Source organism: Coregonus lavaretus, assembly GCF_964263955.1.
Source record: "Coregonus lavaretus genome assembly, contig: HAP1_SCAFFOLD_47, whole genome shotgun sequence".
NCBI classification, from domain to species: domain Eukaryota; kingdom Metazoa; phylum Chordata; class Actinopteri; order Salmoniformes; family Salmonidae; genus Coregonus; species Coregonus lavaretus.
In genome coordinates, this window is record NW_028161510.1 from 2,973,088 (window position 1) to 2,998,182 (window position 25,095).

General features: G+C 45.5%; 1 protein-coding gene across 1 annotated transcript in view; it reads left to right on the top strand.

Moving 5' to 3' along the window:
• Positions 1–2,913: 2,913 nt before the first annotated feature.
• The window catches only part of LOC311120526 (uncharacterized protein), a gene marked incomplete at its 5' end in the record, with an annotated part of 79,098 nt that continues 56,916 nt past the window's right edge, over positions 2,914–25,095 (top strand). Inside the window, one exon of the mRNA XM_084195110.1 lies at positions 2,914–2,920. Within this exon, the coding sequence (XP_084051236.1) occupies positions 2,914–2,920 (7 nt within the window). The remainder of the gene's footprint in view (positions 2,921–25,095) is intronic.

Below are 25,095 nucleotides of genomic sequence, written 5' to 3' on the forward strand. Positions count from 1 at the left end.
CAGCAGCTTGGCGTCATGGTCACATTCTGCCTCCTCATCACTGTCCCCACAGCCCACTACGAGGATGTCATCTGCTATGGGTTCCACGCCGCTGAGTCCCATCAACAGCTCGTGCTGTTTCCGCTGATACACCTCTGGAGCCACGGAGACACCAAACGGGAGCTTCAACCACCTCTTCCTGCCCCAGGGTGTCCAAAAGGTGGTCATGTAGCTGCTGGGCTCGTCAAGCTTGCACTGCAGGAAGGCATCTCTGGCGTCCACGAGCGTGAAGACTCTGGCCTTTGGGAGCTTGTAAAGAACATCCTCCAACGTGGGCATAATGTAATGTGAACGTCTCAGAGCCCGGTTGAGGTGTTTAGGATCTATGCATATCCGTAGCTTGTCTGGTTTCTTGACGATAACCATATTACTTATCCAGTCTGTAGGCTCGGTGACGGATATGATGTGGCCATCTGCTTCGTATTTGTCAAGCTGAGCCTTTGTAGCTGCTTTCATGGCCACTGGTACATTGCGAGGTGCACACTGGACAGGCTGGATTGCTGCATCCAACTCAAAGTGGACTTCGCCGGGAACTGACTCGACTGGTGCGTTGAAGACATCATGGTACTTGCTTAAGAGAGTCTCCTTGCTCAGGGGCCCAGCCTGGACTTTGTCTATAATGTTAAGATCAGCTGGGATGGTGAAGTTAATAAGCCCAAGGCGCTCGCATGTAGAACCTGACAGTAATGGCTATTGACTAGCCTCAACTATTTCAAACTCAAGAGTGTGTTTCTGGCCACGTAAAACACACTCTGTCACAAACAGGCCTAAAGAGGTCATGAACTGGCCTGAATACAGTTTCAGCTTGGTGCTACTCTGTGTGAGTTTGTCTCTGGGCGCGAGCCTCCTTTTATCTTTAAGGCTCATAACGTTACATGTGGCCCCTGAATCTAGCTGGCATTGCTGTGGTTTATTATTCAGTAGCAGAGTGACAAACCATTTTTTTCCTTTTGCCCTTACTGCCCCTATGCACTCGCTAGCATATACATCCTCTGTGCTGTTGTTCCCTTCATCTGTGTTTATTTCAATGGAGTGCACTTTACCCTCCTTTCTCTTGCTTTTCATGCAGGCCCTTGCGAAGTGATTAGCTGTACCACAGGATTTGCATATTTTTCCATAGGCTGGGCAGTGTTCTTTTCCTCGTCCATGAGAAATGCCACAATATCGGCATGCATTGGGGTTGTCTACTGCAGAGTTGGCTGTAGTATTAGCATTAGCTGTGGCAAAAGGGAATTTCTTTATTGGCTGCCTGAATGTAGCATTGACATTGTCCATATGTTGCCTTTCTAGCTCCATGGACCTTATCTGTATATCCGTAAGCTCTGCTGCACGGCATGTCTCCACTGCCAAGACTAGTGTCAGGTCACGTTCTCTCAGCAAACGTCTGCGGGTGCCCTCATTAGTTATGCCAAGCACTATCTTGTCTCTGATCAGTTCATCTCTTAAAGCACCATAGTCACATGTAGCTGCCTTTTCCCTTAGCTTAGTGACAAAGCTGTCAATGGACTCCCCGTCCTCCTGTTTGCAACAACCGAAAACATAACGCTCGTAGATAACGTTCTTTGCTGGCTTAAAGTAAAGTTCGAGAGCATCAAGAATAGCTGTAGCGTTACCTTGCTGAGCTGCTGTTAGGTTCAGGTTGTGTTTGTATACGTGTCGGCATTCTGCTCCCATTATAGTCCTCAAAGTGGCAGCCACTACCTCATCGTCCTTTTCCCGAAGTCCCGTTGCTAGTGCATAGTCCTCCCATTCACCTCTAAACGTATCCCAGTTTGTGCTCCAATCTCCGCTGAGCTTCATAACGGCGGGAGGGGAAATGTTAGCTGCCATGTCTAAACGGTGCTAACAACACTGAAGCTAACTAGCAAACTTAATCTAGCTAAGGACAATTCCGGAGAAGTTTTACTCAACTAAGCTTTTTAAAACCAGAACAGGTGACTCTAATTTGCGGAAAGCATGGTTAGTTATCCGACTCTGACACCATGTTTGAATGTTAAATAACGAGGCAGAGGCATTGATGCGAGTAACCAGTCTTGTTCAGTATATTGCAATACATCCGGGTATCTCAAGTACACCGGTAAAACACTGGAGTTGCAGTAATGAACATTTACCAACAGATGGCATCAATGTGCCATCTTCCACCCATAACAATCACCGCCTGGTACGGCAACTGCACCGCCCGCAACCACAGGGCTCTCCAGAGGGTGGTGCGGTCTGCCAAACGCATTACCGGGGGGCAAACTACCCGCCCTCCAAGACACTTACAGCACCCGATGTCACAGGAAGGTCAAAAAGGTCATCAAGGACATCAACCGCCCGTGCCACGGCCTGTTCACCCCGCTATCATCCAGAAGGCGAGGTCAGTACAGGTGCATCAAAGCTGGGACCGAGAGAATGAAAAACAGCTTCTATCTCAAGGCCATCAGACGGTTAAATAGCCATCACTAGCACATTAGAGGCTGCTGCTGCCTATTGAAATCACTGGCCACTTTAAGAAATGGAACACTAGTCACTTTAATAATGTTTACATATCTTGCACTACTCATCTCATATGTATATACTGCATTCTATTCTATAATATTCTACTGTATCTTAGTCCATGCCGCTCTGTCATTGCTTGTCCATATATGTTCTTAAATCCCATTCCTTACTAGTTTTGTGTGTATTGGGTATATGTTGTGAAATTGTTAGATATTACTGCACTGTCGGAGCTAGAAGCACAAGCATTTCGCTACACCCGCTATAACATCTGCTAAACACGTGTATGTGACAAATAAAATTTGATTGGATTTTATTTGATAGCTGCCATTCGGAAGAGGGCGTAAACGAGCCTGGCTCATTTTATTTTGTGGCTGGCAGTTGGCATCGACCAACATGTCGCGTAAATTGCAACCTCTCCTTTGTACAATAAGTGGTGGTTTCTTAAATTCAGCTGGCAGAGCTGGGTCCGATGATAAAACATGCCATTGTTTCTTGACAGCATCTCACACTTTGCTCGAGGTAATGAACATGTTTAGTGTCACATTCAATAGTGAATTTGAGATTAGGGTCAATGTCATTGAGTAATGCCATACAGTCTGACAGCTCTTCTCCCGTTCCTCCCCATATGCAAAAAATGTCATCAATATATCGATACCACTTCAGGATTTTATTCAATAATGGTATTTCATTGTTAACAAAAACGATTTTCAAACAGACCCACATAAAGGTTAGCATAGCTTGGAGCGAATGTGGAGCCCATCCATGTTCCATTCGTTTGGAGGTCGTATTCATCATCAAACCTTAAATAGTTATAAATTATGTCAAAACAAATTCAGCTCTAGAATAAAGTTTGTAGGTGGGTGTTTGTCAGTTTCTCGGTCTCTCAAGTAGTGAGCTAAGGCTGCCAGCCCTCGTGTCTCGGTCTCTCAAGTAGTGAGCTAAGGCTGCCAGCCCTCGTGTCTCGGTCTCTCAAGTAGTGAGCTTAGGCTGCCAGCCCTCGTGTCTCTGTCTCTCAAGTAGTGAGCTAAGGCTGCCAGCCCTCGTGTCTCGGTCTCTCAAGTAGTGAGCTAAGGCTGCCAGCCCTCGTGTAGGGAATGCTGCTATACAGACTCTCCACATCTAATGTGACCAAAATACAGTCTTCTGTTAATCCCCTTATTGGTGAGATCTTGTTTATGAAGTCTATAGAGTATTTCACATATGATGGCAATGCTTTTGCTCATGAGATTTAATAAAATAGTCTACAAAGCTCGACAATGGCTTTAACATTGAGTCTATTCCTGCAACCACTGGTCTGCCTGGATAATTGCCTTGTTGTGTTTTAGGTTTGTGTAATTTCGGCAAAATGTACAGGCACGGACGTATGGCACATTTGCAGCAAAGGTATTCATATTCAGGTTTTGAGACAAGGTTGTTTAATAGGGCTTGCTCCAGATCTGAGATACTATCCTAGGTTAGGTTCAGTTTTATGGGTATTATGACTCATACTGTGGTACTCCATTGGAAGTCATGAAGTTATTCATTAATGAATGTGAATAAGTGCTGCGCTTACCATATTTAGATGATCATGTTAAAAATGAATGTTGGTGTAATAATATAAATGAATGTTGGTGTAATAATATAAATGAATGTTGGTGTAATAATATAAATGAATGTTGGCGTAATAATATAAATGAATGTTGGCGTAATAATATAAATGAATGTTGGTGTAATAATATAAATGAATGTTGGTGTAATAATATAAATGAATGTTGGCGTAATAATATAAATGAATGTTGGTGTAATAATATAAATGAATGTTGGTGTAATAATATAAATGAATGTTGGTGTAATAATATAAATGAATGTTGGTGTAATAATATAAATGAATGTTGGTGTAATAAGCCGATCTAATCATATGTATAACAATGTTGGTTTTGTATTCAGTTACACAGTATGTAAATCAATTTATAACATTTTTGACATTCGTTTTTCCTGATTTTTTTGTTGTTATTCTGTCTCTCACTGTTCAAATAAACCTACCATTAAAATTATAGACTGATCATTTCTTTGTCAGTGGGCAAACGTACAAAATCAGCAGGGGATCAAATACTTTTTCCCCTCACTGTAGGTAGCAGAGGCAAGCCGGTTCCAAGTGGCTGAGGACCAGTCTTGTCACGATCGTCTACGAGAGATGACCAAGGCGCAGCGTTGCGGGTGAACATATTATTATTTATTAACTAGATCACACGATCAAAACAATGAACGAAAAATGAAGTCCTTCGATACACAAACCAAAAGGAACAAGAAACCACAAAACACAAAGTGAAAACAGACTGTTTAAATATGGCTCCCAATCAGAGACAACGAGCCAACAGCTGACACTCGTTACCTCTGATTGGGAGTCACTCAAACAAAGAAATACAATAACCTAGACCCACAACAAAACATAGAAACTAACACCCTGGCTCAACATACGAGAGTCCCCCGAGCCAGGGCGTGACAGTACCCCCCCCTAAAGGCACGGACTCCGACCGCGCCAACGAAACACAACAGGGGAGGGACCGGGTGGGCACTCCGCCTAGGCGGCGGATCCGGCTCCAGTGGAACAGGCATGTGCCGTGCCGGACCGACGACGCACACCACTGGCTTGGTGTGGGGAGCAGGAGCGGGCCGGACAGGGCTGACGAAACGCCCCACAGACTTGGTGCTGGGAGCAGGAATGGGCCGGACTGGGCTGGCGACGCGCACCACAGACCTGGTGCGGAGAGCAGGAACGGGCAGAGCCGGGCTGACGAGACGCACCACAGACTTGATGCGGGGAGCAGGAATGGGCCGGACTGGGCTGGCGACGCGCACCACAGACCTGGTGCGGAGAGCAGGAACGGGCAGAGCCGGGCTGACGAGACGCACCACAGGCTTGATGCGGGGAGCAGGAATGGGCCGGACTGGGCTGGCGACGCGCACCACAGACCTGGTGCGGGGAGCAGGAACGGGCAGAGCCGGGCTGACGAGACGCACCACAGACTTGATGCGGGACGCATGGATGGGCCGGGCTGGCGACGCGCACCACAGACTTGGTGCGGAGAGCAGGAACGGGCCGGCCTGGGCTGTCGACGCACACCGTAGGTTTGGTGCGGGGAGCAGGAATAGACCGGACCGTACTGGGGACACACACCACTGGCTCTACACCGGGATCTGGAACGGGCCGGACCGGACTGGCAACACACGCCAGTACCTCTCGCCGTGCCTCTACACCTTCCATCCCCTCTTCTACCAGTGGCCCCCGTAACCTGGCGGCCTCCTCTGCAACCCCGCTGGACCGCTCCATAGCGGCCTCCTGCTGCCCCGACGTCGTGAGCCCCCCCCTAAAAATTTTCTGGGGGTCTCTCCTCCCCGTGGGCCAGGCCTCCATCATTCTCGCCCACCTCTCGCTCCTCTGTCTCCAACCCTCGTCACTCAGCTCCTCAATGGGCTTGACCCAGTCGAAGCTGCCACTGAGATCTATTAGCGATGGCTCCTGGACACGCTGCTTGGTCTGGTCTTGGTGGTTTCTTCTGTCACGATCGTCTACGAGAGATGACCAAGGCGCAGCGTTGCGGGTGAACATATTATTATTTATTAACTAGATCACACGATCAAAACAATGAACGAAACGTGAAGTCCTTCGATACACAAACCAAAAGGAACAAGAAACCACAAAACACAAAGTGAAAACAGACAGTTTAAATATGGCTCCCAATCAGAGACAACGAGCCAACAGCTGACACTCGTTACCTCTGATTGGGAGTCACTCAAACAAAGAAATACAATAACCTAGACCCACAACAAAACATAGAAACTAACACCCTGGCTCAACATACGAGAGTCCCCCGAGCCAGGGCGTGACAAGTCTCTTACTGCCCTGTACAGGTTCTGCTTTAAAATCAGGAAAAATGGTCAGGTAGGTGTCCGCGAGGGAGAGTACACATAGCGAAATGGTGTCCTTTAGTAGTGGTTTCTTTGCAGCAATTCAACCATGACGGCCTGATTCAAACAGTCTCCTCCGAACAGTTGATGTTGAGGTGTGTCTGTTACTTGAACTCTGTGAAGCATTTATTTGGGCTGCAATTTCTGAGGCTGGTAACTCTAATGAACTTATCCTCTGCAGCAGAGGTAACTCTAGGTCTTCCATTCTTGTGGCGGTCCTCATGAGAGCCAGTTTCATCATAAAGCTTGCGACTTTCTTAGTAGTGGACCATAAGGACCAGAACCGAATGGGGCATGAGTTTGACAGTGGTGATCCCAGTCCCAGGGAAACCAGGACATTATACAAATGCTAGTGGGAAGCCCTGCAACATCAAAGGAGGACCACTTGACTGCCCTTATGAAAACCCAGAATGTCTATATGGGGTAGTGGCAGGAAGAGGATGGGTTGAAAATGGCATTGAAAATGGGTCGTGGATGGGTATTCCAGCTTAACAATGACCAAAAACACACGGCCAAGGCAACGAAGGAGTGGCTTGAGTGGCTCAAGAAGAAGCACATTAAGGTCCTGGAGTGGCCCAGCCAGTCTCCAGACCTTAATCCCATAGAAAATCTGTGGAGGGAGCTGAAGGTTCGAGATGCCAAACGTCAGGCTCGAAACCGTAATGACTTGGAGAAGATCTGCAAAGAGGAGTGGGACAATATCCCTCCTGAGATGTGTGCAAACCTGGTGGCCAACTACAAGAAACGTCTGACCTCTGTGATTGCCAACAAGGGTTTTGCCACCAAGTACTAAGTCATGTTTTGCAGAGGGGTCAAATAATTATTTCCCTCATTAAAATGCAAATCAATTTATAACATTTTCGACATGCGTTTTTCTGGATTTTTTTGTTGTTATTCTGTCTCTCACTGTTCAAATAAACCTACCATTAAAATGATAGACTGATCATGTCTTTGTCAGTGGGCAAACGTACAAAATCAGCAGGGGATCAAATACTTTTCCCCCTCACTGTAGGTAGCAGAGGCAAGCTGGTTCCATGTGGCTGAGGACCATCACTGTAGGTAGCAGAGGCAAGCTGGTTCCATGTGGCTGAGGACCAGTCTCTTACTGCCCTGTACAGGTTCTGCTTTAAAATCAGGAAAAATTGTCAGGTAGGTGTCCGCGAGGGAGAGTACACATAGCGAAACCTAGTAAAACAGTAGGGATGGGGTATCAGGAATATAAATGGAAACCGTTACTTTTTGATAGAATATAATCTGACTGAATAGGGGCTATGGAAAGAAGGTTTAAAACCCCTAGGTGGCTGAAATGGCTCTGTTATTTTTACTAAATAGGGTTTGGTCACGTCACTATTGTTTCTAAAAACTGAGTAGTAACAGGAGGAGAAGTCAGATTACGGCACCATTAAAAACAAACAGAAGCTGAAGAGTAGTCGCTCTGCAGACCAGCTGGTCTCTATTTTTTTTTTTTTATGCGGATAAGGACGATTTTCCACAACAACCACTCGGGAGGCCCCGTGAAAATCCAAGGTTACTGGTTCTACTGGGGAGAACGTACCAGTCACAGGAAGGTTACTGGTTCTACTGGGGAGAACGTACCGGTCACAGGAAGGTTACTGGTTCTACTGGGGAGAACGTACCAGTCACAGGAAGGTTACTGGTTCTACTGGGGAGAACGTACCGGTCACAGGAAGGTTACTGGTTCTACTGGGGAGAACGTACCAGTCACAGGAAGGTTACTGGTTCTACTGGGGAGAACGTACCAGTCACAGGAAGGTTACTAGTTATACTGGGGAGAACGTACCAGTCACAGGAAGGTTACTGGTTCTACTGGGGAGAACGTACCGGTCACAGGAAGGTTACTGGTTCTACTGGGGAGAACGTACCGGTCACAGGAAGGTTACTGGTTCTACTGGGGAGAACGTACCGGTCACAGGAAGGTTACTGGTTCTACTGGGGAGAACGTACCAGTCACAGGAAGGTTACTGGTTCTACTGGGGAGAACGTACCAGTCACAGGAAGGTTACTAGTTATACTGGGGAGAACGTACCAGTCACAGGAAGGTTACTGGTTCTACTGGGGAGAACGTACCAGTCACAGGAAGGTTACTGGTTCTACTGGGGAGAACGTACCAGTCACAGGAAGGTTACTGGTTCTACTGGGGAGAACGTACCAGTCACAGGAAGGTTACTGGTTCTACTGGGGAGAACGTACCAGTCACAGGAAGGTTACTGGTTCTACTGGGGAGAACGTACCAGTCACAGGAAGGTTACTGGTTCTACTGGGGAGAACGTACCAGTCACAGGAAGGTTACTGGTTATACTGGGGAGAACGTACCAGTCACAGGAAGGTTACTGGTTCTACTGGGGAGAACGTACCAGTCACAGGAAGGTTACTGGTTCTACTGGGGAGAACGTACCAGTCACAGGAAGGTTACTGGTTCTACTGGGGAGAACGTACCAGTCACAGGAAGGTTACTGGTTATACTGGGGAGAACGTACCAGTCACAGGAAGGTTACTGGTTCTACTGGGGAGAACGTACCAGTCACAGGAAGGTTACTGGTTCTACTGGGGAGAACGTACCAGTCACAGGAAGGTTACTGGTTATACTGGGGAGAACGTACCAGTCACAGGAAGGTTACTGGTTCTACTGGGGAGAACGTACCAGTCACAGGAAGGTTACTGGTTCTACTGGGGAGAACGTACCAGTCACAGGAAGGTTACTGGTTCTACTGGGGAGAACGTACCAGTCACAGGAAGGTTACTGGTTCTACTGGGGAGAACGTACCAGTCACAGGAAGCTGCATAGTAACTTTACAGCACTAAGGGAAACAGTTCAAAAGCACAGCTGCTGATCGTGGAAAATAGTGTACAGCCTATTCTAGGAATCAGAGCATGTGAAAAGCTCAATTTGATGAAAAGAGTGTCGGTAGTGACATCACAGACTGAAAATGACCAAGAATCACTACTGACTGAGTACGGTTTGTCATTAGAGAGTACGGTTTGTCATTAAACAAGGAACAAACATTGCACAGAGTTTGTTTGCATTGATAGTCATCCGTCAAATGAATCATCATTTTTACAAAACATCACATTACTTGTCTCATTCGATTATAAAAGCAATGTACTGACATTATGAGAATTCAGAACCATCGATGGCGTAGCCTAGACTTTGCTTCACTCCCTCCCTACAGATCTAGGCTCAGCTAGCCTCTCACAATCCTAACCTTAATTATTAGTATGAATGGGGACGGCATGTAGCTTAGTGGTTAAGAGCGTTGTGCCAGTAACCGAAAGGTCGCTGGTTCTAATCCCCGAGCCGACTAGGTGAAAAAATCTGCCGATGTGCCCTTGAGCAAGGCACTTAACCCTAATTGCTCCTGTAAGTCGCTCTGGATAAGAGCGTCTGCTAAATGACAAAAAAATAAAATAAAATAAATAATAAAATAATTAGTGGGAAAACGCTAAACTTCACCCTACACCTACTTCCTCGGACATCACGAACGAGGTTGACTTCAAGTTACACTTTGTTTCGGTGGCCGGGACATTCTGTTCTTTACGAAAGAATAAACAAAGTGTGTCAGCCTTTACGTTGTGGGCAGAAATGTAGGTTTACGAGCAGGCCTGGCGCCACCAGGGGGCAAAAAGGGGCCAATGCCCCCTTAGTTGGAATATTGTGCCCATATTCTGTCCCACAATAAGCCCAGTAGATGGGCGGGGTCAATTTGACGGTTTAGGTTTACTTTCAATGTTCTGTCCCACAATCTGCCCCCTCCGTCATGCTCAACCCATTTGTTGTGCTTCATTCATGCAACTCCCTTGCAGGTATCATACGTACGTCAAACACATTTTACCGGTTGAAAAAACCCAGATTTTGATTGGCCTTCACAGTAATTAAGGATGATTTTCACAGTAGAAGGGTGGGGTCAATTTGACTGTTTAGGTTTACTTTCAAAGTTACGTACTACGAAGAAAAAAAAACATTCACCGCACAGCTGGATGGAATTTAGCTAATGTTAACAGTTAGGTAGGTAGCTGATAGTATGATGGATATTAGAAAGTGGCTTCGACAGGGCACAACGGCAGTATCGGATCAAAGCGGCGGGGAGAAGCCTGCCACAGAGGCCAAAGGCAAGGCCGCTGGGCCGACGCTAATCACAGAGGCCAAGGCCACCGAGCCCAGCAGCAAAGGCACCTGCGCAACCGTCTTGCAGCCTGGTGACATAGGAGGTAACCAACCCGAGGAGGGGCCTGCAGCCGCCAAGACCGAACCTAGCAGCAGCACCGACAGTATATTACAAGCACCGACGCCTCCGTTAGTGCCTGACGACCTCGGTGATGAGGAGCCAGCGCAGGTTTGTCTGGGGAAATACCCAACCCGCCTGTACTGTGAGAGAAAACTGGCATTTTGTAGCGCGTGTTTCAAAGGCAGATGCAGTTTGATGAGTTATGGGAGAAATTCAAGCACACTTGTACACCCCCGCTCCAAGCAAATGGCAAAGAGTAGTGAGTAGTAATCTGAAAGAATATGTGGTGGATCTATATATGGATATGAGAGGGATCTTACAAGCAAATTCCACGGGGAACGAGAGACTGCTGAGGAGGTTCAACACAGCATCAAGGCGGCTACAACTCTTGAATCTGGGAAAGAACAGGCAGCCTGGCTGGGCTTGTATTATTTTGTTATTTGCTAGCTTTTGGAAATGCGTGGCAAACGTCAGAAATAGGCGTAGACGTGATTTTCTTTATTGCCGTTGCAGCCAAGTATACTGCTTAATTTCTTTGATTGGAAATGTTTGGTTTATAATATAATTGATTGTTTTATAATGTAGAAGAGGTGCTTTGCATTACATTGATGAGGGTGAGCAGACCTTGACCAATGGTTGAGTAACGATGTAGCTATAGTGTTGCCATAAACAACTGGTAGTTATGGAATAGTAATTTATCTGTTATCATACTAGCGTAGGACGGCACTCTAGTGGGAAGACAGCTTGGTAGCTGCATCCAAGCTGCATTGTACCGATAAGTTGTTGGTAGTGCATTGTACATTATTGTTTGCTTTCCGCGATTGGAAATGCATTGTATTGGCATGAGAAAGTGTTATTACGGTAATTAGCAACTGTTTTGCATTGGATTGTTGGGTATTGTGCATGTAGCTGTGTAACGTTGTCATGACTTGCTATTTATGAATTGTCCATGTTTGTAAAGCGGTGCAGTAGCTTGTATTCTCGTATTCTTGCTGCAAGACAGCCGTGCGTGGCTGCAAATACATTGTGTGTAATTGTACTATCGATTATTATCCATCCTGTGTTAATTGTGCCATATTATGTCACATAGGATATAAATACCATGTCTTAAACAAAGGACTGGAGGGGAGGACCGAGCCGGCCGGGAGGATAGGGGACATAGAGAGTCAAAGGATGCAGAAAGGGAGGAGAGGAGGGTTGAGGAGGCAGAATCAGGAGATTGGAGGGAGAAGGATTGAGCAGAGGGAAGAGATGATAGGATGGAAGAGGAGAGAGTAGCGGGAGAAAGAGAGCGAAGGTTTGCGACGGCGCATTACCATCTGTGTAGGGGCAGAGTGAGTAGTGTTGGAGGAGAGGGAGAGAGAAAAGGATACAAAGTAGTGGTCGGAGACATGGAGGGGAGTTGCAGTGAGATTAGTAGAAGAACAGCATCTAGTAAAGATGAGGTCAAGTGTATTGCCTGCCTTGTGAGTAGGGGGCAGGGACGGCCTGTTCAATAGGGCGATATGGGCGACGCACTGCCAAACGGGAAAAGGAAGGGATTTTTTTTCTAATCAATTATATCACGGCAACAGTAGTTATCAGTGTTCTAATCTGATCTGACTGCCACTAAATGTCAAATCAGGCTAAAGTCGTGCTTCAAATGGCCCCGCCCGTTTTTGGGGCGATTTCAGTCAGGTTGAAAATCGCCCAGAAGTCTCTCATAGCCTGTCATGTAAAATCTATTTTTTTCAAATTTCAAAGCTTTCAGTACAATCTCTATGGGTGTCTGTGGGCTTGCACTTACGCGCTTTCGTCATACGTGATGTAACCATGAACGTAACTAAGAAAATAGCGGCTAGCAGCGTCTCTGTTGCGACCTGCAGTGTGGCGTTATTTTATGTTTTTAATTTGTACACTTAGTGGCGTTATTTTACGTTTTTAATTTGTACACTTAGTTTACAAACATTCTGCCAACCATGGATTTCCAGTGGTGGGTTTTGGACTGATCTTGTTGATCGTGTACATACCCGCTACGAACGGACTAAATAATGAAAACGTTGCTGGCAGCGGAATCCAATACAGCTGGGAGACTTGGCTGGATGACAGAGTCCCGGACAGAGAAGTGGAGCCGGCCGGCTTCACCCTGGTCAGAGCGGACCGCGATCTGACAGTCACAGGGAAAATCGATCCTGGTAAGAGAGCGACTCTGTACCCCCGAGCCCCGACATTGAACTGCTTTCTGTGTCACTGCGACCTTACTATCTGCCCCGTGAGTTCCCCCAATTGTTTGTTACCGTTGTGTACTGTTGATAATCACAAGTTTACTGGAGAACTGAGACCAAGTAGAGACTTTGGACAGGGTGGATATGGTATAATAAAGGCAGTTTATTCAGAGGTAAAGATATCTGGAATCGCGTGCACGGACTCGTTCGTCAAACTCTTAGGGAGCTATCTGAAGAGAGCCCCGAAAACATTGTGTGCAGACATTTTATACAATAAATGATGTAGGTTGAATCTAGTAGTTCTGATCTTCTGATTGGTCCTGATGAGTTGGGCGAGGTCCCCTCCACTGTTGCATTGGCTCTGAGTCGGGTTCTCTGTCTTCAAATGTTCAGCCTAAAGAGAGGGGATTTTTGTGTGTGTGTGTGTGTGTGTGTTTAACAGTGATGATGTGTGTGTGTGTGTGTGTGTTTAACAGTGATGATGTGTGTGTGTGTGTGTGTTATCAGTGATGATGTGTGTGTGTGTGTGTGTGTGTGTCCTCAGAGCAAGAACTTGTGAGTTGGAAGAACTGAGAGACCTATGGCGTGGGTGTTGTCCTTGGCCACCTGCTGACAAGGCTGACAAGATAGGACTATTTTGTCCATTGTTATAGGATAGGAACAGCATTGATTGAAAACAAACGCCCAACACAAAATGGGTCATGCACAAGATTTTAGTCAGACCAAGCTATAACATTATATATTTACTACGACAGTACATTCAACCAAAAGCTAATATAACAAAGGCATCAGAGATTATTTATAATCTGTCACAGAAACTGGAATCCATCTCCCCAGATCAGTCAATAAATGCTTCTGGTATTGACTTATATGCTGCCCCTTTCTTCATGTTGTTGCTGGACATATCTTTTTTAAAATGTGTGTAGGTCACCTAAATCATCAGAAAAATTGCCCCTCCTGAGAATTTTTTCAGGAGCCGCCACTGGTAGGGGGGGACGGTGAGAGGGTGAGGTCAAAATAGGAGAGGAGTGGAAAGAAGGAGGCAGAGAGAAATGAGTCAAATGTAGACGTAGGGAGGTTGAAATCCCCCAGAACTATGAGGGGTGAGCCATCCTCAGGAAAGGAACTTATCAAGGCGTCAAGCTCATTGATGAACTCTCCAAGGGAACCTGGAGGGCGATAGATGACAAGGATATTAAGCTTAAATGGGCTAGTGACTGTGACAGCATGGAATTCAAATGAGGAGATAGACAGATGGGTCAGGGGAAAAATTTAGAATGTCCACTTGGGAGAGATGAGGATTCCTGTGCCACCACCCCGCTGACCAGATGCTCTCGGGGTATGCGAGAACACATGGTCAGACGAGAAGAGAGCAGTAGGAGTAGCAGTGTTTTCAGTGGTAATCCATGTTTCTGTCAGCGCCAAGGTGTCGAGGGACTGGAGGGTAGCATAGGCTGGGATGAACTCTGCCTTGTTGGCAGCAGAACGGCAGTTCCAGAGGCTGCCTGAGACCTGTGTAATGTGTAATTGTGTCGAGAAACGATGCTGAGATGCTGTGAGAACAAGGAATCCGCTGACACTGTCCTCGTTATAATTATTTATTACATTTGAAGATTTCAGCGCCAATTTACAGACTTCTGCAGACATCTGGAGAACAACGGCCCAATCTCTTAATATGTTGTTCCCCCCTCCTTTGTCCCAAACCATAGTATATATATATCCTATGTAACCTGATATGGGTGTTTTCCAGACCAATCCCAGGACTCCACATAACAGACTTCCTCAGTTTTAGGGTTCCCCTATAGAAATGCTCTCCAGATGCTTCTACAAGCTGAGTCAACATCCTCTAAGACACCATTTGCAAACATCAGCAAAAATTGTCTAGATAATTACAATTGTACTATCGATTATTATCCATCCTGTGTTATCAGCAAGCCAAAATAGTTGTGCCCCCTTAGTCATTTCTGATGCCCCCTTGTCGAGTTCATCCTTACCCCGGACTGGTTACGAGTAACCAGCTAAACTACACAAATGATTTTCCAAAAGTCAAGGACCATTAAATGCGTGCAGTGTAAAAGCATGAAGCAGGCTACAAAGACCCGTTATAAAAACGTTTAAATTAATCTAAACTCACCTGATTCATTGTAGAAACGTGTTTATGGTCGATTGCAGAGTTCAGGCGAAGTTAACTAGATGTTTATCTCTAGTCTACGGACCTTTTAGATCAGGGAGGTAGAGGACCGAAACGTTATATTTCAACATGTGACTCTCTGCCTACAGTCACAAGACAAAATGGAGAATAGAGAACATGTGACTCCACCACTACAGTTCGACTGAAAAATAGGACTTCCGCCAACATACAAATAATACTCCAGCAGTAGGCTTCTGGGCTACTTTCAGATGGTCTGTGTACAGGTGCAGTGATCGGTAAGGTGCTCTGACAACTGATGCTTAAAGTTAGTGAGGGAGATAAGAGTCTCAAGCTTCAGAGATTTTTGCAGTTCGTTCCAGTCATTGGCAGCAGAGAACTGGAAGGAATGTCGGCCAAAGGAGGTGTTGGCTTTGGGGATGACCAGTGAGATATACCTGCTGGAGCGCATACTACGGATGGGTGTTGCTATGGTGACCAATATGTAGTGAGGACCAGCCAACAAGAGCATACAGGTCACAGTGGTGGGTAGTGTATGGGGCTTTGGTGACAAAACGGATGGCACTGTGATAGACTACATCCAATTTGCTTGGAGGCTATTTTGTGAATGACATCGCCGAAGTCAAGGATCGGTAGGATAGTCAGTTTTACGAGTGCATGTTTGGCAGCATTAGTGAAGGAGGCTTTGTTGCGAAATAGGAAGCCAATTCTAGATTTAACTTTTGATTGGAGATGCTTAATGTGAGTCTGGAAGGAGAGTTTACAGTCTAACCAGACACCTAGGTATTTGTAGTTGTCCACATACTCTAGGTCAGACCCGTCGAGAGTAGTGATTCTAGTCGGGTGGGCGGGTGCCAGCAGCGTTCGATTGAAGAGCATGCATTTAGTTTTACTAGTGTTTAAGAGCAGTTGGAGGCTACTGAAGGAGTGTTGTATGGCATTGAAGCTTATTTGGAGGTTTGTTAACACAGTGTCCAATGAAGGGCCAGCTGTATACAAAATGGTGTTGTCTGCGTAGAGGTGGATCTGAGAGTCACCAGCAGCAAGAGCGACCTCGTTGATATACACAGAGAAAAGAGTCGGCCCAAGAATTGAACCCTGTGGCACCCCCATAGAGACTGCCATAGGTCCAGACAACAGGCTCTCCGATTTGACACATTGAACTCTATCTGAGAAGTAGTTGGTGAACTAGGCGAGGCAGTCATTTGAGAAACCAAGGCTATTTAGTCTTCCAATAAGAATGCGGTGGTTGACAGAGTCGAAAGCCTTGGCCAGGTCGATGAAGACGGCTGCACAGTACTGCTTCTCCTGAGTGGCGCAGTGGTCTAAGGCACTGCATCGCAGTGCTAACTGTCCCACAAGAGATCCTGGTTCGAATCCAGGCTCTGTCGCAGCCGGCCACGACCGGGAGACTCATGGGCGGCGCACAATTGGCCCAGCGTCGTCCAGGGTAGGGGAGGGAATGGCCGGCAGGGATGTAGCTCAGTTGATAGAGCATGGCGTTTGCAACGCCAGGGTTGTGGGTTCGTTTCCCAGGGGGGGCCAGTATAAAAGATAATAATATATATATGTATTCACTAACTGTAAGTCGCTCTGGATAAGAGCGTCTGCTAAATGACTAAAATGTTTAAATGTTTAATGTTTTACTGTCTATTATCGATCGCGGTTATAATATCGTTTAGGACCTTGAGCGTCGCTGAGGTGCACCAATGACCAGCTCGGGAACCAGATTGCATAGCGGAGAAGGTACGGTGGGATTTGAAATGGTCGGTGATCCTTTCAAAAACTTTCGAAAGGCAGGGCATGATGGATATAGGTCTGTAACAGTTTGGATCTAGAGTGTCACCCCCTTTGAAGAGGGGGATGACCGCGGCAGCTTTCCAATCTCTGGGGATCTCAGACGTTACGAAAGAGAGGTTGAACAGGCTAGTAATTGGGGTTGCGACAATTTTGGCGGCTAATTCTAGAAAGAATGGGTCCAGATTGTCTACCCCAGATGATTTGTAGGGGTCCAGATTTTGCAGCTCTTTCAGAACATCACTGTCTGCAGAGCTGGTGGCTGGAGTAGTGGTAGCCAGGAAGAAAGCATGGCCAGCCATAGCAAAATGCTTGTTGAAATTCTCGATTATTGTAGATTTATCGGTGGTGATAGTGTTTCCTAGCCTCAGTGCAGTGGGCAGCTGGGAGGAGGTGCTCTTATTCTCCATGGACGTTACAGTGTCCCAAAACTTTTTGGAGTTAGTGCTACAGGATGCAAATTTCTGTTTGAAAAGGCTAGCCTTTGCTTTTCTAACTGCTTGTGTATATTGGTTCCTAACTTCCCTGAAAGGTTGCATATCGCGGGGGCTATTCAATGCAAATGCAGTACGCCACAGGATGTTTTTGTGCTGGTCAAGGGCAGTCAAGTCTGAGGAGAACCAGGGGCTATATCTGTTCTTAGTTCTGTATTTTTTGAATGGGGCATGCTTATTTAAGATTGAGAGGAAATTACTTTTACTCCAGTCTTAGGAAGCCTTCTGCTTTTAGTAACTAATTTTCTAAAGTTTACGCAGTTTCTCTGGACCCCACAATGTTGGACTTTGGGCCTCTCCCTAATATAAAATAAAATTGAATGTTTCAGCCAGACAGCCACTCACAAACCGATCGCTGTACATCGTGCTGAAATAGAGACATGTCTATGCGGCTGCGTGCCTAATTAATCGATGATAGGGTTCCTGTGGTGCAAGAGCATGTAAAGCTTTGCTTTAGCTAATGGATAAAGGTTTATTGGTAGGCCTCTATTTGGTCGTCATTTTCTCATTTTAGTCATTTAGCAGATGCTCTTATCCAGAGCGACTTACAGTTAGTGAGTGCATATATATATATTTTCCATACTGGCCCCCCGCGGGAATCGAACCTACAATCCTGCCGTTTCAAAACGACATGCTCTACCAACTGAGCAACACAGGGCCTAACATTTCACGAAATCTATACACGGTGTCGTAATGCTGCAATTTTATAGTCTGCTGGCTGGTGGTAATAATGTCATTTCTAATTCAGTAATTAAAAATGGACATTCAAACATTGCAGATTTTAAAATAAATTGTCCATGCATACTAATCAGCTACCAATTGATTTTTAAAATAACATACAACTGTCCTTTAGCTGCTACCTGAACCTGCATGACATGATCCCTCCTCGTGCTCTCTCCCAGCTTGGATAGAACGCTGTTGTGCGTAAATCTATTTAAATTAAATACAGAAAAATCTAATTTACATACACTACCAGTCAAAAGTTTTAGAACACCTACTCATTCAAGGGTTTTTCTAAATTTTTACTATGCTCTATATTGTAGAATAATAGTGAAGACATCAAAACTACAGTGGGGAAAAAAGTATTTAGTCAGCCACTAATTGTGCAAGTTCTCCCACTTAAAAAGATGAGAGAGGCCTGTAATTTTCATCATGGGTACACGTCAACAAAATGAGAAAAACAAATCCTGAAAATCACATTGTAGGATTTTTAATGAATTTATTAGAAGATAAATAACTTAACACCTCACTATAAGCAAACTGAATGTGACAATGGTTATCTGCTGCTGGTAGGCAAATGCATTATTCTCCCCAATTGGTAGTTACAGTCTTGTCCCATCGCTGCAACTCCCGTACGGACTCGAGAGAGAGGCGAAGGTCCATTGCCACACATCCTCCGAAACACGACCCCGCCAAGCCGCTCTGCTTCTTGACACACTGCTCACTTAACCCGGAAGCCAGCCGCACCAATGTGTCGGCGGGAAACACCGTACAACTGGCGACCGATGTCAGCGTGCATGCGCCCAGCCCGCCGCAAGGAGTTGCTAGAGCACAACGGGACAAGGACATCCCGGCCGACCAAACCCTCCCCTAACCAGGATGACGCTGAGCCAATTGTGCGCCACCTCATGGGTCTCCCGGTCGCAGCCAACTGCGACACAGCCTGGGATCGAACCCAGGTCTGTAGTGACACCTCTAGCACTGCGATGCAGTGCCTTAGACCACTGCGCCACTCAGGAGGCCAGCAAATGCATTCTTACAGTTGTTGGCATGAAGGGAAATCTTAGATGTTAAAACAGACTGAAACATAGGGTAATGTATATGAAATATGTATACAATCTTCATGAAAAAAATGTGGTCCTGTATCAAAGACAGTCATTTATTTCCAATGAATCACATTAAATGCTCTCTCACTCACAATTTTGCCTAAGAACACACCCATGAATAAAGAATGGTACCAACACATCCTCAGAGAGCAACTTCTCCCAACCATCCAAGAACAGTTTGGTGACGAACAATGCCTTTTCCAGCATGATGGAGCACATTGACATAAGGCAAAAGTGATAACTAAGTGGCTTGGGGAACAAAACATCGAAATGTTGGGTCCATGGGCCAGGAAACTCCCCAGACCTTAATCCCATTGAGAACTTGTGGTCAATCCTCAAGAGGCGGGTGGACAAACAAAAACCCACCAATTCTGACAAACTCCAAGCATTGATTATGCAAGAATGGGCTGCCATCAGTCAGGATGTGGCCCAGAAGTTAATTGATAGCATGCCATTGCAGAGGTCTTGAAATAGAAGGGTCAACACTGCAAATATTAACTCATTGCCTGAACTTAACGTTATTGTCAATAAAAGCCTTTGACACTTATGGAATGCTTGTAATTATACTTCAGTATACCATAGTAACATCTGAGAAAAATATCTAAAAAACACTGAAGCAGCAAACTGTGTGGTTTGTTTGTTTTCTAGCAAGCTACCGAGGCGGCTGATGAGTCAGTGTTGTTGTTGAAAAAGCGTCCTGTCCATTGGAGGAAACAGCTCTTAAAAGACTCACATCGTCATCTGCTGACTGGAGTGGGTAACGCAGTTTGGGAAAATATTCACTACACTGTGTTCATTCTGCCAAACAATATCATGTCATTTCAAAATAAGGTGAGCTGGATGGTAGACAGGGTTGATCATGGTGAGTTGGATGGTAGACAGGGTTGATCATGGTGATGGTGAATTGTCCTCAGACATTGTTATCAGTCTTCAGATCCCTCTAACTTGCTCGCTAAGCAAACCAAAGAAATCTACCTGCCAACATTTCTGTAATCTCTGGTGAACAGACTTAACTGGTATCATAGCATCTGTCAACAGACTGTGGGACGGCAGCGACTTAAGGGACTTTTCTGACCACATCCCAACTAGTCAACATGCTAAACGGACCCTTGCCTTAACCCTAACGATAGACTTGCAGAGAGATGGGGAGGAGCTACCGCCCTGCTTTCTCTGAGCTGACCAATCCTGTTGTTGGGAAACACCCACACCATTCTGTTGTTGGGGTACGTACGCCCACACCATTCAAACACAGACTATTTCACTCACATTGCAATTAATAGAAATCTGGAAATAATGGATAGTTACAGTTATCAGAGGGTGGACCCCTTGTTGACAGTACATCACATTACACTAAGGAAGGCCACATTAAGAACGCTTGAGGTGGCAAAACTCACCCTGTAGGGCTTCTCTCCGGTGTATGTACACTAGTCTACCATTAACTGGATTAAGCTAACAAAAGTGGAAAGGTTACCCAACAGTGTGGTGTTTTCTCTTGTGTAAAGCCAGGTTTCCTGACTGAGTGAATCTCTTCCCACAATGATCACAACCAAAAGGTTTCTCTCCTGTGTGTGTTCTCTGGTGTAATACAAGTCCGTTTGAAGTGGTGAAGCTCATTCCACAGTCTGAGCAGTGGTAAGGCTTCTCTCCTGTGTGTGTTCTCTGGTGTACTACAAGTCCGTTTGAATTGGAGAAGCTCATTCCACAGTCTGAGCAGTGGTAAGGCTTCTCTCCTGTGTGTGTTCTCTGGTGTATTACCAGATGGTCTGATCTAGGAAAACTCTTCCCACATTGATCACAGCTGTAAGGTTTCTCTCCTGTGTGTATTCTCTTGTGTAAAACCAGGCTTCCAGACCGAGTGAATCTCTTCCCACATTGATTACAGCTATAAGATTTATCTCCCGTGTGTGTTCTCTGGTGTACTAGAAGTCCACCTGAAGTGGTTAAGCTTATTCCACAGTCTGAGCAGTGGTAAGGCTTCTCTCCTGTGTGTATTCTCTTGTGTTCAACCAGGCTTCCTGACTGAGTGAATCTCTTCCCACACTGATCACAACCAAAAGGCTTCTCTCCTGTGTGTATTCTCTTGTGTAAAGCCAGGCTTCCTGACTGAGTGAATCTCTTCCCACACTGATCACAACCAAAAGGCTTCTCTCCTGTGTGTATTCTCTTGTGTTCAACCAGGCTTCCTGACTCAGTGAATCTCTTCCCACATTGATCACAGCTGTAAGGCTTCTCTCCTGTGTGTATTCTCTGGTGTGTTTTAAGTCTTGCTGAAGAGGTGAAACTCTTTCCACAGTCAAAGCAGCGGTGAGGTTTCTTCCCTGTAAGGCTCTGCTGGTGTTTTCTGAGGTGTTCTGATCTGGAGAGACTCTTCTCTGCCTCGTCAGCATCATGATGTTGGTTAGCCTCCCCAGATGATAAGCCCCTTCTAATGAGAGAGCGACGGTTAGGGCTGTCCCCTGTGAAACAAAGACAGACAGTTAGGGTTCCTTCTTCATATCGAAGTTAGTTAAAGGCCCAGCTTTCCAAACTCTTGTGATCAGATTTGAGCATTTTGGATGGGTTAAAATCATCAATGTAACCAATGGGGTAGGAGTGCTTCTAATGATTATACATTTTAAGAAGGTTAGTGATTGTATTTAATGGTAATTAAGGACATCTAGGGAGTGTCCCAAAATAAATGTATGTAAGAGCATAAACCCACTCTGTCCCGGTGTTTTCCTGCAGTCGACCAGCAGCACAGACACCCTCTTCAGACCCAGCAGTAAGTTACCAGGAGAGGCACGACCTGGGGACCCCAAGAGGGGGAGGGGGGAGGAGGGTTGGAGGGAGAGGGAGGAGGGGGGTGGGATAGGTGTTTCCTGTAAATCCCAAAAAGAGGGTAGTGGAGTTCAAGTTAGTACACTGAGGGTAAAACAACACAACAATGGTATGATGAGGTCTTGCATTTAAATGGGGACGGCCACAACGGAGTGGAAACAATGCCCCCTTGCTGTTTAAGACTTAATGGACACCAAATACATTTTTTCCAAACACTGCTTCTTCATTCCGGTCCGTTGAACAACAGGAAGTTACCAAACAAAAATGTGTTTTTCAACAATGGGTTCATGATATAGCTTGCAACTTGTAAACGATTACCCATTCCTAAAAGTGAGTATTACTTTCACAGAATGTTAAAGATAATCCACAGTCTGTTTGCTTGCTACGCAGATTTCCAGCGCTCAAAATATTGTAACTGTATGTAACACGCACGATATGAACCCGGGGCTCCCAAGGGAGAAACCAATATCTTACACTTCAGACCAATAGGACATTCCCTATCGGGAAAAAGGGCAAATTGATTTAGCTTATTTTTTATTTTAGACTCTGTAATGATGCAATGTCATGGTATTGTGGGGACAGAGTTACTAGATAATTAGTCTGGTGCCAGGAAGTCTACATTCCTTATGTCAAAGTAGGTTAGTGATGGTCAGGGTAGTGTGAGTGATGGACAGGATGTAGTGACCTGAGGGCAAAGGGTAATAAGAACAGAGAGTGGCCTATGATGGTTTCCAGATGGATGTGAAAGGAAGGAGGACCAAGAGGGTATATAAAAGGTAGAGGGTCTTCTTTGTTAGTTAGTTGGAAACAGCAAAACGGCATAGCTATGTCCGTTGGTGTTTCTAACCCGGTACCGATCATTAAATACAGAATGTCTAAGTATATCCTTGATTCTTTGAACAGAAACTCATCATAACAGACTCCAATTACTTTCTATGTGAGAATTCCAATAATATTTTTGGGCATTGCTGGCGATGGAATCAGCCAATAACCAAAGGGATGGAAGTATAGACAGCGTTCCTTGATCTGATCTACAGGCTATTTGATCTGATCTACAGGCTATTTGATCTGATCTACAGGATATGCATCAGACTATTTTGAAATGTTAACCTAATATAATACATTGCCTTTAGAACGTCTGCACTCCCTTGAACCTTTTTCACATTTTGTTACATTACAATGTGGGATTTAAATATATTAAATATATATTTTTTGTAATCGATGTGATATGGAATCATGCTGTAACCAACGAAGTGTTAAACAAATCAAAATATATTCCAGGTGACTACCTCATGAAGATGGTTGAGAGAATGCCAAGAGTGTGCAAAGCTGTCATCAAAGCAAAGGGTGGCTACTTTGAAGAATCTCAAATATAAAATATATTTTGATTTGTTTAACACTTTCTTGGATACTACATCATTCCATATGTGTTATTTCATAGTGTTGATGTCTTCACTATTATTCTACAACGTAAAAATAAAGAAAAACCCTTGAATGAGTAGGAGTGTCCAAACTTTTGATTGGTACTGTATATATTTCTTTCCACTTTCAAATGGTACAACAAAGTCGTTTAGAGGTAGAGGGCTGTGGCCTCCGACAGAGATCATTGCAGCGCGGTCCGTATTTTACACGTTGAGGGCAGTCAGACAGAAAACGTTGTGATAAATATACTTGTTCCGCAGATTATTTGGAAACGGTGTCTTTCTGGTGTGTATGCGTTAGCCTAGCTATTGTACTAAAAGCACCTCTGTCAAATTATTCACACACTAGCCTACCAGGCTACCTATGAATGGGCGAATAAATCACTTGGCAGTTATCTTTCGAAGGAAATTCACTTAAATATAATTAGGCTATAGTTTACTACAGTGTCTGTTAATAGAAAGAAGTTGGGGACGCTCAACCAACGTGAGTCGAGGTGAAATCCCAAAATGTGATTATCAATATAAAGCAAAAGGCGCAACATGGGGATCGAGCGTTGAGTCTTGTCCTTTTCAATATATATTAATTATCCATTTATTTGTCTCTGACTGAAAATATTCCCGCTCCTAAAAGACAGGTTATATCCTACATGCAAAACGTAGGTCAAGAAAAAGTGCAACGGACCGCTCATCTTTCTTGCTGTTTCAAGTTCAGCAGCCATACCTCTCCTCTCCTAGTTCAGCAGCCATACCTCTCCCCTCCTAGTTCAGCAGCCATACCTCTCCCCTCCTAGTTCAGCAGCCATACCTCTCCTGTCCTAGTTCAGCAGCCATACCTCTCCTCTCCTAGTTCAGCAGCCATACCTCTCCTCTCCTAGTTCAGCAGCCATACCTCTACTCTCCTAGTTCAGCAGCCATACCTCTCCTCTCCTAGTTCAGCAGCCATACCTCTCCTCTCCTAGTTCAGCAGCCATACCTCTCCTCTCCTAGTTCAGCAGCCATACCTCTCCTCTCCTAGTTCAGCAGCCATACCTCTCCCGTCCTAGTTGGGCAGCCATACCTCTCCTCTCCTAGTTCAGCAGCCATACCTCTCCTCTCCTAGTTCAGCAGCCATACCTCTCCCCTCCTAGTTCAGCAGCCATACCTCTCCTCTCCTAGTTCAGCAGCCATACCTCTCCTCTCCTAGTTCAGCAGCCATACCTCTCCTCTCCTAGTTCAGCAGCCATACCTCTCCTCTCCTAGTTCAGCAGCCATACCTCTCCTCTCCTAGTTCAGCAGCCATACCTCTCCTCTCCTAGTTCAGCAGCCATACCTCTCCTCTCCTAGTTCAGCAGCCATACCTCTCCTCTCCTAGTTCAGCAGCCATACCTCTCCCGTCCTAGTTGGGCAGCCATACCTCTCCTCTCCTAGTTCAGCAGCCATACCTCTCCTCTCCTAGTTCAGCAGCCATACCTCTCCTCTTCTCTCCTAGTTCAGCAGCCATACCTCTCCTCTCCTAGTTCAGCAGCCATACCTCTCCTCTCCTAGTTGGGCGTGCCAGATCAGGTGAGCGTTTGGTCTCAATTAAATAGAGTAGTCTATATATGAATGGACAGATAAGCACGGCAGTTATCTTCCCAAGGAAATTAACTTCCTAAATATTATTAGGCTATACAGTTCCTATGGAAAGTCTACACCC